We start from the raw sequence: 18,947 nt of genomic DNA, 5'->3' as shown, positions 1-18,947 counted from the left end.
TTTCTAATTTAATTGACAAAGTACATATTTTATATTTTTGTATTTATCAAAGTGCAGCTATAAAGATTTGATAATCTTAATTTTTTATTTATATTGTTATTTTTATTTATTGTACCTTCTATTATTTTCGATGATTTTTATTATTGTATCTTTAATTATTTTCGTTTTTACGATATGTTATACCTACACTCATCCGTAAAAAAACCGGGTGACTAAATTTTTGCACAAAAATTTAATATTTGATTATAACAAATTATAAACTAATTATTATAGTAATATTTGTCGACAGGAAAATTGAAGTATGAGTTTCAAATATTAATCTTTTTTTATTAAAATTGTTTTAATCCAATTAATTCATGTTTTCGAGTATTAACTTCTTCTTTGTGTAAATGCGTGCATGTATGAATGTGCGTGTCTCGCTCTTGACGTGTAGCGTTACCTAGCAACGACGCGGATTTGCTCCCAGCTTTAATGGTGCGCACGCACGTTATCGATTTTAGTAACGCTATGAAAGTAGGTCATACGCATATACACCCATATACTTACAAGAAATTAGAAAAATAGTTAAAATTAAAATTTTTTTTATCAAGCAACGTGGTAGTGTCGCGATGCCAAGTGCATAAAAATATGAAATGTGCCGTTTGATTGCTTTAATGATTGTGATTGTCATTGTGTATATGCATATGTTTGTGCCGCTGATAAATTCGCGACGATACTAACTTTTTTCGGAATTTCAATATTGATAAACTTTCAATTACGATTACTTAGAAATTAAAACTGCAATCAAAAATTCGACAACACTTTTGTTTATATAACGCCAACGGGCATTCTTCACGAATGCGACTAATCTGAATAAAATTGATGTAGTCTGTACCGCGAGATTTGGAGATTGAGTCCTGAAAAAGGACTATTTCAGATTTATTCAGATTTTTTCATGTATATAAACGTATACATATGTAAAGTGTCTTGTCTAACTGCTTTCACAATACCTTCATTCAAATATACGTAAGATTATATTAAAATTAATAAAGTAAGTGAATATTGATGCACATACATGAGTAATAATTATGGATGTATGAGAGACAGCAATAAAGATAGAGTGAGAGAGAGAAAGAGAGGGTAGAGGAGGAGTTGTTTTATAGGAAAGGTATGTAGTTGCATATTATAAATTGTATAATTTCTAAAAAGTAATCTATGTATTTTCACCAATTGATAGTCTCATTATTCTGTGCATACAAGTGTTAAGGTATAGTTATCAAAACGTGATTAAAAAATTACTTTGCACATATAACACTGCCGGAGTTCTCATATTTGAAATAACGCTATCTTTTATTCTTCATAATATGTCTAAGAAGTAAGCTATTGAAATAAAAAAATGCATTTTATAGAGGATGAACAGTATATTTATTATTTCTAATCGGAATTTCGAGATAACGTTAATCTTATATTTTTTATAAAAAAATATCGAACATTGCTAAAAAAGCCATTTTTTACATATTAAACTTTAATTATCTTGGAAATTTGATGTGCTAAAATCTTTTTGCTTACAGCATCGTTTTTAGCATCCAAAAATTTGTAAGAGACACGTAGTCCGGCTCAAAGTAATTTTTTGCTGTAAACTACCCTAGCAGCACAATTCATCGCTCGATACAACGTTCAATATTCCCAATGTATGTCATTGTTTAACCAACGTTTCATTAATGAATTATGCTGCTAGAGTAATGTTACTTATGCTATTTTTATACTTTATTTCTCTTAATTTAATCTAAAAACTTCTTATTTCAATTTAATATTATATATTGAACTTTAGATTTTTTAAAGCCTTACACGGTCTAACTTAAATGCTTGATTCTTGCGTGAATTTATACTACGTATGTAGTCCCGAGAAACGCGCGCCGAAATGATTTTTCGATCTTTAAAAACGTAAACTCTACTAAATTACCGCAGTATTATCACGAGTTAAATTGACTAGCAATTTACTGAATATTTGATGCAATTCGCATCTTGGAAACGTTTTTAATAATGTTGATTAACATCATTATCACATATACGGTTCTATAATATGTTATATTATTTAGTTTTTTGTCTTGATACAATTTTTATTTTGGTTAATGTTTTCTGCAATAAAAAATATTACGTATTATATAGTTATACGTAATCAATTGTACGATGGCCAGTTTAGGTATGATACGAGAATATGTAAAATAGATTACATAAACTAATGTCTATAATTTGCAAATCGTATTTGAAAAAAAGATAACTATGCGAATATAAGATGCTTGTTAGTCTCGTTATTCATTTTTTTTGTTTTTTTTTCCATCATTATAGAGCGTTACGTATTATCTGTATTGCATCAGCAATTGAAAGAATATGAATATCTTGAATATACTATAAACATATGCATCTTGGATTGTGTACGTACGCATCAACTCTTTATGCATGTTGTTTCTCTCAAAAAGAATAAATAATCTGATATTTTCTAAGATTTCTGAATGTTTATCCAAACAATAAAATATGTACAATTGCAGAGTATTACAGTACAAGCAATATTATTCATTTAGAAAATATTTTAAACCTGCTGTTTCGTTTTTTGCCTTATTTATGATTCTCGTCGAAGCTCGTAGACTATTTTGCATATTCGAATAAATTGCTAATACAACGACTTTCAAATGATAATCTTTGGCATTAATTTTGATGTCTTTCTTCACTAACATGTGGTCTTTTAAGATTTGTTTTTGATATAACTTTTGCCAAATTTATAAAGGCTTGAAGATATTATTCCTTAATTTTAATTATTGTAATTATCATTTGAAGTTTATTTTTATATATCTTTAATATAGAATTTTGAATAACATTAATGGAAATCTATTGACAGTTATTTTCTTTTACTTTTATATACTGAAAAAAAGTACTAAATTTTAATAAATATTTATTTATATTTATTTATATTTATTTATTTATTTGATACAAAAATCATTAATTTGATTTAACTATTTTTTTTATTTAAAAAATATTTAATTTGCCTTAAGTAAATGTTAAATTACACAAGTTGTATATATGCGTATGTATTTTTATATGCGCATATATTTTAACCAAGAAAAAAAGAAATTTTGCAATTCATTCGACGCACTTTATTGATGCATTGCACATACAGCATGTTAAAATAAATCGCGATGTGATTTAATTACAGTCGAGATGTAAACTGAAACAAAGAAAGACAATTTTTTCTAGTTAAAAAACAATTTTACTGTACAGGAATAATGTTTAATAAAACACTCATTGCGATCACGACAATTAGTAATGTGATGTATGCGGTTTGATCTAAAATACCGAAAAATTATCCAGGTAATTAAAATTTAAATAAAATTTTATCAAGTCTTACTACTATAAATGCATCTTTAAACTAGAAAAGTCTTATTTTTATAAGTTTTTATATGTAAACTGATAAGTGAGATTATATAACTAATGTTTTTTTTTCTCATAGGAGAAACACGCATTCAATTCAGTGAACACATGCTGAAGACAAGATTTTTATATCTTTACTTACAAAAGAAGATCAGATTTTTTATTTATCCTTTTATAACAAATGTATAGCAGTGTATAGAATGCATTGATGCATTTATAGAGCCAATATTTTACGAATGGTTAATAATTTTAATTTAAGATTACGTGCACGTGTTATAAAACATATTATAAAAATCGCTTTAATTTGTTATTAACATTTGTTCACACGTCTTGTATAAAAAATTATCACTCATTAATTATTTTGCTACTGACTACATGATTGCTAAATTTGAAGGGTAATGTTAAATAATCAAAATCTATTGATTGAATGATAATCTTTATTCTAATATTTCTGAAATCAGTTACTCATAATTTATTGTCGCTATGGCGACACAATAAGGCGGCCTTGCCTTTGGTTGCTAGACGGTTGCTAGATAATCAAGGCCTCAGGTTTTCTATTAAATCCGAGTTTTCTTTGCATGTTCGGTTCTGCGGTAGTTCATTAATACTTCGATCTCGGACGGAGAACAACACGCCTCTGCAGCAAATCACCAAGTATCAGAGTTTAGACGGCACCGTCGAATTTTGTAATTGATTCTGTAACCGAACAATGTGGAAATGGTGCCAGTTCTATTGCATTTTGCTACATACATCTGTATTGGCGATGGAAAGGAAAACTGCCCTCGACTCGCCCTTTAACATCATGTTGCTCCGTTCCTTGCGAAATTGGAGTTTTGATGCTTTCGGTATGTTCAATTAGTGATATGAATGATACAAAATTCTTTGAAAATTCTATTCTTATATTTTCCTCGCAAATTGCACTAGAAACACACTTAAGGCAAGAGCACATGACAGACAAGTGTTAGCTGATGATTGTATCGTTTTATGGAAAACAATTAAAATTGTGTTGTACTCATATATGCGATTACACACTAAGAATTTTTCATAAAGGGCACAATAATCGGCCTTTTTCTACCGTATGCTTTTATTCTTATTATCATCTTATTATAGAACTGTCAATGCTGAAATCTTTTTCTAAAGACAATAGACAAGTGCGGTCGACTGTTGTGTCGATTATAAAAACAATTAAAACTGTGTCATACTCACGGTTACGTACATATGCATTATCAGGGATTTTTATTAATAACACTTTGTTTATGTGTCCTAAATAATTTTTCAATTCTTATTTTAATATAAGATTACAATCATGGACGTTCATTTCAAATTCATTATTATGTTAAAGCCAAAAATTTTATTTAAAAATCTTAATGTATAGAGAAGACAGTGTAGTTGTGGAATTGTTGGAAGGCGAAGAATTATAAAATCTATTGATATTGTATATAATTTGCGCTGCATTTTTACGTTTCTAAAGCGAAAGTGACTTTTTCACAGTTTGAGAATGTTATAACATACTGATCATTAATGTTTATATCAAATAAATATATGTTTACATTTAGTAAATATTTATTCAAAACTATTCAAATAAATATTTATTAAAATTTAGTATTTTTTTTCAGTGCAAAAAGAGTTTTCATGCGTGCATATGCGCGTGCGCAAAAAAAAAACTAAATTGTGTGTGAAAAAATACTAAATGTGTGTATGTGTGTTGCGTTAATTTATTTGTTACCATTAAATGTTTAACTATAAGTAATTAATTGCACGTATATATATATATATTGCTATACGTTTCATCATACGTTTTTTTAGTTAACCTTTTTCGTGCAAGAATTAAGTTTTGCAGAAGTTACCCCCTAAAACGCGTGATTTACTTCGATGACGTAATCGTTTTCGATCAGAGATGATTGTAAATCTAAGGGAAGTCTTTTCGAGAAGAAAGGTGACATAATTTCGGCTGGGGGAACGTGAACTAAATCCTAGAAAACTATTTATTTTTTGCTATGCGGAATATATAAACCAGTCCTCTATTTTAGTAGCAATTTTTTTCTGCTTATTAACATATGCAGAGGACTGGCCTATTTCGCATAGCAAAAAATAAAAACAAAGATTTTTGGGATTTAATTTACATTATTGTTTGAGATCGGTAATTCGGAAAAAAAGTAAGAACTCTTTCGATCGACCGACAGTAATTGTTATTGAACGCACGCAAGGTGAGCTCGTGATTTCATCTCGAGCTTGACCTTAATCCTCGTCAAAGTCAGGGATTCGTCGTCCTTTGGTCTTTTTAAAACAATTCGGTACACGCAAACAGGCACCGGCAACGGACAATCGAAAGTTCTAGAACAATTCACGCGAGCGCCGCGCTCCGACGAATACGTCACGCGCTGTCACCAATCCCACGTACGGATTTTCTGTCGCGCATGACTGTTACGTTGAACGTCGTTAGAAAAGAATCCAAAGCGTCAATCAATTTTGTACAACTAATGCCACGCAATAATTACGATTGTGGCAAAATTTTATTGGATTTTTTCCAAGAAGAAAGCCCAGGCCGAAAGCAATAAATGCTTCGATCTCGCCGTTCCTCCTTCTTAGAGTTTTTATAGTCTCGCTACTATATCGTTTCGTAAAACCGCCGTGCTAACCGCTTAGTGAAAACCGCTATAAGACAGATCTTTTCGAGAAGTGCCGAGAAAATCGCCGAGATTTTCCATCACCGCGATTCCAAATACAATTTGGAAAAGGTGACCGCATTTAATATTCTGTTAATCTAATATTTAATTAATTATATTTTCTGAATTTGTAACTGTGCATATTAAAGAAAATTCTTTTGTTAAATTACAAAGAAACTCTTAGTTCTCCGCAACTCTTAAAGTTCTCCGCAACTCTTAGTTCTCCGCAACTCCTAGTTCTCCGCAACTCTTAATTCTCCGCAACTCTTAGTTTTCCGCCGCTCTCAGTTTTCCGCCGTTCTAAGTTAACGCATCGCTATTAGTGCACCGCCAAGGAGACACTCCGCCGCTAGAAAACCGCCGAATGTGATTCGCAAGAAATATTGTTAGACAAACGCCGCATCACTTTAAAAATTTCACATCAGCGCTCTCGCTCTGATTCGCTCTCGAACAACATTATAAATTTGTGAACAGATTATCTTACCTAAGCCTGTTTATAAACTCACTGAGGAATAAATTTGGGAGAAAAAATGTCAGAAGGCTTTTGAAACATAGAAGCGAACATTGATATATCTCCAAATTCTCTCTTTTCTCAGAGGAGAAGGGAAGTTCATCGGACGAGTTTTCAAAATGTTGCATGTGCGACACTCTGAACTGTAAAAGGCGGCGTCCATGATATTTACGCATTCCGGAATCTCTGATATAACAGAATACGTGTAAGAACACAAGACTATTAATACGCACACAAAGAAATCAAAGACAATCAAAGTAACGGCGATCAACGTTAGAGAAGGAAACGAGTTCGTTCGCACGTGTTAACAGTTTTCAGCCAAGATCAAATTTAGGCGCGGACCGTCTCTGGGAAATTGCTTGTCAATTTGTTTCGCTCGTTATATAATTTAGCGCGCAGAGATTCGCTGTAGCATGGGCATATCAATGTAATTTCCCATCAACAAAGCCTTGACAAATTTTCGAACATACTAAGAGCACTAAATATTGTTAAATACATGAAAATAATAACGATGAAATTATGTTCGCGAGCGTTGCGACCGTCGAGTGGAACGCACTTTAATTGAATCTTAGCTGATATTATTTCATACTTATCTTGTTAATTTCTAAAATTACTACAACGCAATTATGCTTGAAAACGTTTATCTTATTCAGAATAAGATAAACGTACGAAGAGAATATATGTACTAGTCACTATACAGAATATTCCATTTCTCTCGAGCAACATTTCTAAACAGATTATTTATTATAATTACTTGATTATTTAATTATTTGATCTTTCCTTAGCAAAAATACTAAAGACTTAAGAATTTTCTAATTATAGAAGCGAAAGAAGAAGAAAGTCTTCTTCTAAAATTAAATTTTGGAAGACTAAAATAAATTCTAAAATTATTTTATTCTTAATTAATTTTATGTGGAAATTTCATTAATATAATTATAATGTAAATAAAATTGATATTAAAAATTTTCAAAAATAATTTCAGAAATGATAAGAAAGTCTTTGTGATAAAATAATGCATAAGAAGTAATAGAAGAATATTCAATATATTTTTACAATTTGTGTTTTGAAATTTTTGTTTTTTCAATATTTACAAATACATTATGAACTTTTCTTAATGTATAAAGCACTTAATTATGCATATAATTGATGTAAATCGATAGTGTATAATAATAACAATTAATAATAAGGTAAGTCTGACTTAAAAGAATAATATACATTTTTTCTGTTATACATGCAAAATATTTTGACTGATACATAATATAATAAACGTCTAAGAAACGGCGAGGAATTATGCGTAAGCTATCTCAAGTTTTTATATAGATACGATAATCAAAGATACAACATGGGAGATTATACGAATGATATAAATATTTATGTTTCCACAACATGTCATTAGCATTAAAGATGAATAATGCGTACTTAATTATCTAAATTTTTACGAATAATTAATATGTTCTAAATAATTAAATTATTACCATTTAATCTCTAAACATATTTATTTATAATTATAGATTATATTTATAATTTATACATAAATTTATATTATATTAAAGATATATTCTGGAAATTTTGCGAAGCTGCGATGTTATGCTGCGATAATTTTCTAAGGACAAAAAATTCTCATAATGATTGATAAGATTGTAATGGTACAATTTCTATTTACGCTTTTGATTTTTTATCTTGAGTTTTTTCTCATGAAAGTTGCTTCTGCTGTATAATCAAACAATGTTATCTATTATTATTATTAGCATAACCTGTTTTGCTAACTTCGATCAAAATAATAATAACGTACGTCATTGTGACGTAGTCTAAAGGAAGCAGTTTTTTCCGATAAACGCGATAAGCGAATGTAACTCGCGTCTTCGCGGTACTTCTTCCTATTTTGTTTAGCTGCTGTTTTGCATAATTCATCATTTTGTCCGATAATTCGATGCACGTACCGTACTGCATTTAGGATCTTATTATTCTGTACTTCATTATTATTTAACTATGATATATCTTCATTTCTTTTGCTAAATTCAATACGTATAATTGAAAATGTTAAATTACATAATTGTGTCATAAATTCTATCCTAAAATAAATGAATAAATAAATAATTCCATAAATAAAAGATAAATTTATAAAAAAGATAGACTTACTTTCTTCAAATCTATTTTTAAGCATAGAATTTATGGCACAATTATATAAAAATCTAAAAATCCAATCGAAAAATAGATTTAATAAATAGATTTATTAAATAAATAGATTTAATTTATTAAATAAATTAAATCTATTTTTCGATTGGCTTAATTTAATAAAGTACAGAATAATATGAAATGTATACTTTGTTGATCAATTACAATACAAGAATAATCATAACTATCAAAAATATTTACCTTTTTTATTACAAATTTCTTCAGATAAATTCAATTTGTAAAGATAGACATAATATTTTATTAGTTATGATTATTTTTATACATTGTAACAGGCTAAAATGATTACACATTTTATTTTACAAATTTATTTTTACAAAATAGATCCATTTTTTTAAAAACAAAAATGTATTAGGTGTTGGAATTAATTCGTAGCGTTTTACAAGTGATGGGAAGTACTTTCATTAATGTATTTTTTAATGCTCATGTGAAATAAATAACATTCTTTCATTAAAAAACGCTACGAATTAATTCCAACACCTAATATAAATTATACATTTTATACTGCTTTGTCAGTTTATTTGTTTTGGTAAATACTTTTAATTTATTGCTAAAAGACCTCACTTTTTTTTTATTTATCGCATGATTCGTGTAGTTGTAAATCAGTATAACTTAAAATGTCAAGTTATATTAGGTGTACAAATAAGTTTCCGCCATTTTTAATAAAAAATTAAGCATTTATTGTGAAAGGAACGATACATAATGTTTTATTGATGTAAGTCAAAATGTAAGTGCAAGTTCTTTTTGCGTTTGGCACGAATCTTCATTCAATAATGTTTCCAATTCCGCGTCTTCGTACACTTTCGGCCTTCCGCTACGTTCTTTGTCTTCGACGTCAAATTCACCGTTCTTAAATTTTTGAAACCATTCACGACAACTTCTCTCACTTAAGGCAGCCTCACCATATGCTTCTACAAGCAATCGATGAGCCTCAGCTGCAGATTTCTTCAAATTAAAGAAGTAAATCAAAAGTTCCCGCAAATGACGCTTATTCGGCTCAAAACTCGGCATTTTCGCACAAAAAAAATATATAATGCTGATACAAAATCGCTAGTATTTCAAGGTTATGTTGTTGACAGATGTCCAACCTTACGATATAATGTTTTACATCGGACAATTTTAACCATAGCTTGCTAGTGGCGTCTTTTGTCAAACGGCGGAAACTTATTTGTACACCTAATATAATATCATAAATTATGTCTTAAACAAAATGAATTTAGGAAATAAATTATTTTTACTTATTTGTAAAAGTTTAAATTTTTACATAATTGTGCCATAAATTCTATGTTTAAAAATGGATTTATAAAGTAAGTCTTTTTTACACATTTATCTTTTATTCATGTAATTATTTATTCATTTATTTTAGGATAGAATTTATGACACAATTATGTAATTTAACATTCTTAATTATACGTCGAATTTAGCAAGAGAAATGAAGATATCATAAAATAAATCCATTTTTAGAGATAATTTATATTTGTGTTTTTACTTTTTCTTTGTAAATTGTAACATCCGATTTGTTAATCTTGTAGGTAGAACAGGAATGGAGGAAAAATATTTGCAAATAGCAAGAAGAGCAAACAAAGTGCAAAAAAGTATTCCCAACTATGTTCCATTTCCTTGTAATGTGACAGGTAGGTTCTTGAGAATTTATTTTTCATTTTTTTTATCAATATTTATTCATTTCCATAATTATTTTGGCTGTTCACAGGTTAGTACGAATATATATTTTTATAAAAAATATTGTCATTAAAAGTTATGCGACTTTATATACCAGTAACATCTTTAATAACAAATAAATAAGGCATTTTACTTGTAGTTCAATATTTTTAAATGTTCATTTAACTTAATTACAATACAATTTTTCTTTTAGCAAAATTAATTGTTACGCAACATTTTATATATATAATAAATAATAAAAATCTTAAACAATTTTAATAATTTAAAATTTTATTACAGAATAAGGTTTATTTAACTAAAAAATGTGTGTGATTTTATTTCAATTATTATTACCATATAAAATTACTGCATGTCAGTTCAAGGTTTCATTGAAGAATAATCGATTCCAAGTTGCGTAGTTAGTCAAATTATTATTAAAATAATAATATAACTAGAATATAAAACAATGTGTACTTGAAAGGAATCTGTCTGACTGACGATAAATTTTAGATAGTCGATCGCCAGAAGTGCCAGAATCGGTGCATAAATTAAGACCAGGTGATATTGATGTCATTGCTGCGATGGGTGATTCTCTTATAGCTGGAGCTGGAATTTTTGCAAATAATGTGTTTCAAGTCGCCATAGAAAACAGAGGAGTTACTGCGACTGGTGGAGGCCAAGGCACATGGAGAGAATATTTAACTCTTCCCAACATAATTAAGGTAAACTGAAATTAAATTCTATGATTTTTTTAGCAAAATGCAACATGATCAACGTGTAAGATGTAATAGATAAAAAATGAAAATTGGTGATAATTAAACGTGACAGTTAAATCATAATCAAATGTAATCGAAATATTTAAAATCATTTATGTGATTTACTTGTTTTAATTACATGATTTCGTCATGCAACTTTGTGACGTGTTTTTTTTTTAGTAAGGATAAATGCGCCATTGAAAAATTAAATACTTTTGTTATCATATACACGTATTTATAAATATATAGATATATATTTCAGTTTTTGCATATACATATACATATTTCGTAAGTTTTTGATTACTTAAAATTTATTATCGATTATTCCTAGTATTATTCCTAGTATTATAAGTACAATGTTATGTATGCGTTATATTTAGAAAACCTATTATAAAATCTGGTCACGAATGATTTTGTCAAGCTTTTACAAAAAAGAGAAAGGTATATACACTTTCTCTTTGTAAATGTGTGTGTGTGTGTGTGTGTGTGTGTATGTGTGTGTGTGTGCGTGCGTGCGTGCGTGCGTGCGTGCATGCGTACGTGCGTGCATGCGTACGTGCGTGCATGTGTGTGTCATCTCGCTTCATAATCCTAGTTGAAGTTGTAAAGTAATAGTATAAGTTAACGTGAGATAATGTACAGAGAAAAATATATGTATTTTTCTATTTTATAAATTTTTTATAAAATTGTTTCTGACCAGACTTTATTATAGTGTTTAGTTAAATTATTTTTTAATAGCATTTTTTATTTGATCACAGAACTCCGAGTCAGTTATTTTTCATTTCTTACGAATAAAATATGAGTAACTTAAAAAATCGCCGATAAAATTAAGAGTTTAGTCTCTTCGTTTTATAATTAGTTTGTCTCTTTGTGAATTCTTTCTTAATAAACGATAATTAAAAAGAACTTTTAATCTTCGAAATAATTAAAGCTAAACTATATATCAGGGCTAATTAAATTTTATTAATGAGAGTCAGTTATTAAGATGAAAGTTATTAATTAAAATCGATTAGATGTAGATGAGATGATATTCCTTCTATTTTTCAATTGAACGTTTCAACTCTCTTCTCCTCAGCGTATATAAATAAAGCTGGTATTATATGAAAATGCATATTTTTTATTATTAATATGAATACAAAACGGCTTGCATATCTACACGAATAACGTAAAAACAAAGCGTTAAAGTCTACTTTTATTTTGCATATTTTGCATATATGTATCTTTTTGAGCATATTTCTTGAAAAAATTGCATATTTATATTTTGTCAATTATATTATTGATTATTGATAATATTATACATATGTACGTCAAGTTTGATACTTTCTATTTGATATTTCCATTGAATGATTTCACTTGTACTATATAATGCGAGTACTAAACCGCTGAAGTACTTGTGAATCTAAAGTAGACCATACACGATTGAACATACTCGGCAAGTATCAGTTGGCAGCTAGCTCGGCGGATATGCGCAACGCATGACTTCCTTGAACTCATCTGTTTTCCGAGCGTGTCCTGATATGTTCGACCGTGTTTGACCTCCCTACAAGATGATGCGCAGTGTAACTAGTCAGTTGAAACGGATTAATTGCACTGATAACTTATTATATTTTTGAAAATATTTCTTTCTGTGCTTTTCATTTAATAAACATATATATTGCATATTTTTGCATATTTTTTACCAAATTTTATAATATATGCATATATTTTTGTTTTTACGTGCATATAATTATCAACTTTAGATATAAATATAGATCTAAATATAAGATATAAATCTAAGATGTAATTAAGAAAACCAATATAATCAAAAAGCTAAAATGTATATCAAGATTTTTTTTTTTTAAATTATGTGCATGATACATTGTTATCAATTTTGAGATGTCGGTGTCAATAAAACAATGACAAGGCAATCGACATTTTCTTCGCAACACACAATTCAATATCTTTGGCTTTACTATAATATTTAAAGAAACGTGACAAACACAGAAGGAATTGTTGCAAAAGGATTTTAGCACAACATTAACATATTTTTGTTTCACATTGGACTACCTCTTTACGGACTTTCGTCTATGATTGTATTTAATCTTCACGAGACGCTCGTATCTCGTATTTTAGAGATTTTATATTAAGCGTGTAAATTGCAATTTGCTGCTTCTTAACTTTTGAACAGTGGATTACCAGCACAGCCGTCGATTATTCCTGACTAATAGCAAATTGTTTTATGTATGCTACAAGTGGCTTTTTCATTTCAAAATCATGTATTGCAGTCTTAAACAAAAAATATTAAGCGTATTCTTTCCTTATTTTAGTAAATGTCTTACAGAAGATTTTTTTTCTTTTATTTTGTTAACTTATTAACTGATTAACATTATTTAACGTTTTAGTTAAAAAATTTTGGTTTATGACAGTTGATGTCAATCATCCTTTTCTTTTTAATGATTAAGAACCCTTTAAACTTATATAATGTTGGTAATTAATAGGAAACAATACAGATAAATGAGTTTCACGACTATAATAAAAAAAATATAGATGCCTAATATTTTTGGTCAAAATTATATAGCATCCTAAAATATATTCTTTTCTGAAAGCTTATATTGTACTGTTATGTAATCTTTTTTATATAATAAAAAGAAAATAGATTTTTTTTACCAGAACATTAAACAATTTGCTGAGCGAAAGTTAGGACGTAATTTAGGACGTAATATTAATTAATGGGATCATTATCATAATCATCATTAAGCAATATTTATAATTATGATTTCTTTACGAGCTCTTTAATTTTTTTCCTTACTTTAATAAATGTCTTATCAAAATTTTCTTTCCTTTTCAATTTATTTTATTTTAAATAATTTTATAGAGTACTAATAAATAAGAGAGTACTAATAACTTAAATAATTTTAGAGAGTTTATAATTAAAATCACGTTTTTTTATTTTTAAGATTTTGTAATTTGGCTGAATGATAATTAAAAAAGTTATATAATATATATGAACCGCCTGGACAAATATTGATTTAGATAACAAAAATTATATTCTGAGAGAGGAATAACTTTAAAGATTGATAATTATAAATAGAAATTAAATCCATAAGAATATATAATATATATATATATGTATAAATTGTGTAAAGCGAATCTTGATGCTTAATAGTATTCATATCCAATTTTTTGCAAAAACATCTAAAGCAGGCTTGTCCAAAATTCTGTTCGTGAATTGAAACGCTTTCTATCTCTCCGCCGTCGGTAGAGCGAGACGGCACGCGGAGAGGAAATGTTTCGGCTGACGAGTCAAGTTTTGGACAGGCCTGATTTAAAGACTGAAATATGTGTGTGCGTGTGCAAATTAATCACCCATAAATTTTTAATACATTAGGAATTCAACCCCAATTTGATAGGATTTGCATTGGGAGACTCTTTGACCACTGACAAAGCATCACAATTGAATATTGCTGAATCCGGTGCTGAATCTGCGGATATGATATACATGGCAGAGATGCTGATCAAGAAGATAAAAAACGATCCGCGAATAAATGTGCAGAAACATTGGAAGGTATATTGCGCTAGACAAATTCAATTTGTTACAAACATCGAAAAAAATTTAATACAGCATGTGCTATTACTACGTTTCGTTGTTTGTAATTATTCAATTAAAACTGAACGTTACAGTTTTAAACTAACTTTTTCTATGGCAAAAAAACTGAATGGAGCATTTCATATTTTGAGCGTTTGTTTGTCATATTTTGTTAAGGTAGTTATACCCCAATTATACGAGTCAATAACAGACTCAAACATGTTTCTAAATTTCAAGCAAATATATCGCTATGTAAAATCTAAAAATAATAAAACGAAGTATTTTCTAACTTACAATATTAAATCATAATAAAATTAATTAATTTAAAAAAAGGAAACTTCACGTAGTAAATAAGAGAAATTAGATTGTTGGCAACAATCGCGCCACAATCTAATTTTTGCGCGCGGACGATCAATATAGGCACAATATATCTGTCGAGATATTTTATACGAAAAAAATATCCAGACAATTACGTTAAAAAAGAAAATATATCGAAAATACAGTTTTAACAAAAAAAGTGTAAAGCGGCTCTCGCAAAAAAATGACAAGAAAGACAACTTCCTTGTCGGTCCTTGAAAATGCGACGTTACTATATCTAACGGATATCATCAGTTCTCGAGAAAATGTATAAAATCAAGATTTTTATTACTCAAACTTTAATATTATGCGATAAATATTTGCGGTATTGTTACACAAGTTTCCTCACGAATTTAATTATTTGAGACACGTTTTTCATTAATCTTTTGAATGTGATTTCGAGACTATATGAAAATTCGTGTCACATCACAGACAAAAATAGTTACAATGATAGATATAGAAAAATCTGCGATATTTTGATTGGTTATATATCAGAAAAATGGGACAGTAATTCGAGCTCATCTTTTACAGGTATTAATATCTAAATTATTTGAAATGAAATTTCAAGACATTCTTGGATGCATTTTGGGGTATAACTATCTTAATTCGCTACATTTACAATAAAATATCTTATTTTTTTGTAAAAAATTCTATATTCTTATTAGAGTTCGAAAAGGAACCGAATAACATAACATTCAGGTATCCGCCCGTGGACCCGTTACCAGTGCACACAGATGGACCGGTTCCGCGGATAAAAGTTATCGCTCAAAAAGTTTTTCTCGGAAATTAAGAGAAATAGAAAAAAAGTTTTACACAAAAGTTGAAGGTTTTCTTGAGAGAAAAAAGATAGAAACAATGGATAGGAAGCAAAGGAACTATCAAGATCAGGTCAAGATCGACATTTTGAATTTTTTAAATGAGAACCCCAATTTTTTCATTGTATATTTTTGTAAATGAAATCGAGTCATTTTCAAAACACTATAATAAAATACTTTTTCATATATATATCTCGCTTGAAATTACAGTACCGTCGGTATTAGCATTATTGTAGGTGTCCAATATATCATTATGTATTACGTCGACAATAAGAAAAGTTACTCAATTTTAAGTTATTGATGAATCTTATAATAGAAGAAATTTAGTACATAATGGCACATTCAATATAAGATTGTCTCTAGTGTACATGATTTAAGAGCCATGAATTCTCCATTAATTTGATTTATTTACACAACGAATCTGCATCGGATTGATAAAGGCATGTTGGAGTCGAATAACATGAAGCGCAGGATATCATAAAATAGATAGACGGATTACTAAGAAGTTAAACATAAAATAGTGGAGACAGTAATAAGCATTTTATTGTTCTTTGAATTTGAAGATTATACTGTATGTAATTATATTAAGTTTTAATTTGTTCACTGAAGAGGACTATATTGAAGGTTGAAACGTAAGACATATTAGACTATATTCTGTAAAAGAATTTTGTAATATACGATTTGGCGTAAACTAATTAGCCAAGTTCGAATAGCTCCGAATTTGTATTTAATTTGAACAATATATAGTATTTCGTAATTGTTTATAGTCCAACTCATAAAAAATAGAGATCTTTAAAAGAATGACTGTTATCCGTCTTTAAAATAAAGAAAAATTATTAACATATCTTCATTCAAAACGTTTGTAGAGAGATTTTCCTTTTGTTTGTAGTTGAATATTTTAAAAATTACAACATAATTTAAACTAATTAACTACAAATGAAATGAGAATTACTGACAATAATAAAGTAATTAAAATTATATAAAATCATGTAAAATTATTTTGATTTGCAGTTGATTTCGCTAATGATTGGAGCCAATGACTTTTGTAATGAAATGTGTTGGATTTCATCACCTTGGTCAATTCTCGAAAATCATAAGGTCGATCTACTTCAGGTTTTACGGATATTAAGAGATAATTTGCCGCGGACTTTTGTAGCGTTGATTCCGCCGCCACATTTAAAGAACTTGGTCGATACTCGTAAAAGAAGACCATCATTCCAATGTTTTGTTACAACAGACATTGAGTGTTCCTGCTTGTTTGGTCTCGCATTTCAACGTTATAAATCAATATATTATGATATTATGCGACAGTAAGTGATTAATATAAAACAAAAAATAATCTAAATTATATATTATTTATGAAATGTTAGAAATAATTACTTTTTAAAGTAATTTTAATTCATTCAATCTTTAGTCATATATATATATATATATATAAAGTAAGAATGTAACCGGATACAGCTGATGCAGGATATCAGATATTTTCCAGATATAAAAAATGTATTAGTGATAATAAGAATTTTCAAAGCATTTACACTATGATGCACATAATTTCAATATATTATAAAATTTCGTCCGAATATGTATATACATTACCAGAAATCAGATATTAGCTGGATATCCAGTTGGCATCTTTAATTATCAGATATAATATTAAATTAGAAATATCATATTTAGCAATGTTATAATATTATAAATTAATATTGTTATTAATATATTATTATTGTCACTATAATTGATAGCAAAATGGGAATTGATTAAAAATTCGGAAATATGTATATTTTAGATGGCAGATATTAGAAATGGAAATCGCTGATTATCCAGAATTCCAAAGAAACGACTTTGTAGTTGTAGCCCAACCTATCTTATTGAACATAACTGTACCACTTGCTTCCGATGGATATTCTGATATGACATATTTGAGTAGTGATTGTTTTCACATTAGTCAAAAAACCAATGCTCGTTGTAAGTTTACTCAGAATTCTCTAAAAAGTGTTTCGCTAATAATTAAGTGAATAATAAAAAAAAGCTATTAAATATTAAATATTAATAATCAAATTAATAATTAGGAGATTAATCTTTTATATTTAAAATGTTTTGCATAAAATGTGTTTTATTTCTCAGTTTGATATTTCTAAACATAATGAAACAATAATATGAGAAAGTGTAACAATATTATCTAGTAGAATGTTATTCTAATATTAACCAGTTTGACCAGTTTGATCACCACGTAGTAGTTTAGATTGCCAAATTGTAACAGTCGCATTAGCATTAAATTAGCTTACGTTTTTAAATAGTATAAAAAGAATTTGGTATAAACGTTCAAATATGTTTCATGAAATTAAACTAACTCTAAACTAATGTTAAAATAAAATTAGAATATTTTTAATTATTCAAGACTAATTAAAAAAATTATTTAGAAAATCTTTTCTATTTTTGCAGTTGCAAACGGTTTATGGAACAACTTGTTAGAAACAGTGGGTGCTAAATCGACGACATGGAGCGACCTTTTTCATAAATTTTACTGTCCAACGCTGGAGAGACCCTATTTAGCTACAGCATTAAATTCAAAACAATAATTTATTACTACTACAACTACCTCTGCGTTTAAAACAAGAAATATTGACACTTAACGAAAGAGAAAGTGTCGATATTAGGTCATCAATCATAGTTGCGATCCCATGATTTTTAAATAGAGTCGCAGTATCATTTAAGCGTAAACAAAATGTCATGATGCATTTATTAATCCTTTATAGAACAGAAATAGAATAGATAGAAAATTATTTCTTTGCCAATTTTATTCTATGATACTATAAAGGATTAAATAATATTAATTTGTCAAATACTTTATCATTTGCCATCTTCTCTGCAGATTGAATATGTAATTTAATTTAATAGTACTTGATATATTCTTAGGATATTATATTGTGCAATAAACGTGTGAATGATGTATTTAATGTTATTTCCAAAAAATAGTTCGATAAAAGAGAACTTTTTAATAAATACTTAAAAAAATTCATC

The 18,947-nt window shown here is 28.3% G+C and overlaps 1 protein-coding gene across 1 annotated transcript; it reads left to right on the top strand.

The window, feature by feature from the left end:
* The first annotated feature begins 3,999 nt into the window (after positions 1-3,999).
* On the top strand, positions 4,000-18,878 carry LOC105143062 (phospholipase B1, membrane-associated). The gene is made up of 7 exons (XM_011051054.2): positions 4,000-4,250; positions 10,308-10,409; positions 10,945-11,156; positions 14,557-14,733; positions 16,938-17,236; positions 17,713-17,891; positions 18,369-18,878. The coding sequence occupies exons 1-7, from the start codon at positions 4,115-4,117 to the stop codon at positions 18,503-18,505; spliced, it is 1,242 nt and encodes a 413-aa protein (XP_011049356.1). The 5' UTR covers positions 4,000-4,114; the 3' UTR covers positions 18,506-18,878.
* Positions 18,879-18,947: the final 69 nt, after the last annotated feature.

The sequence above is a fragment of the Acromyrmex echinatior genome, chromosome 13 (assembly GCF_024713525.1).
Source record: "Acromyrmex echinatior isolate Ae372 chromosome 13, ASM2471352v2, whole genome shotgun sequence".
Classification (NCBI taxonomy): Eukaryota; Metazoa; Arthropoda; class Insecta; order Hymenoptera; family Formicidae; genus Acromyrmex; species Acromyrmex echinatior.
The sequence above is the reverse complement of the archived record's forward strand: the minus strand, read 5'-3'. Positions and strand labels throughout refer to the sequence as shown.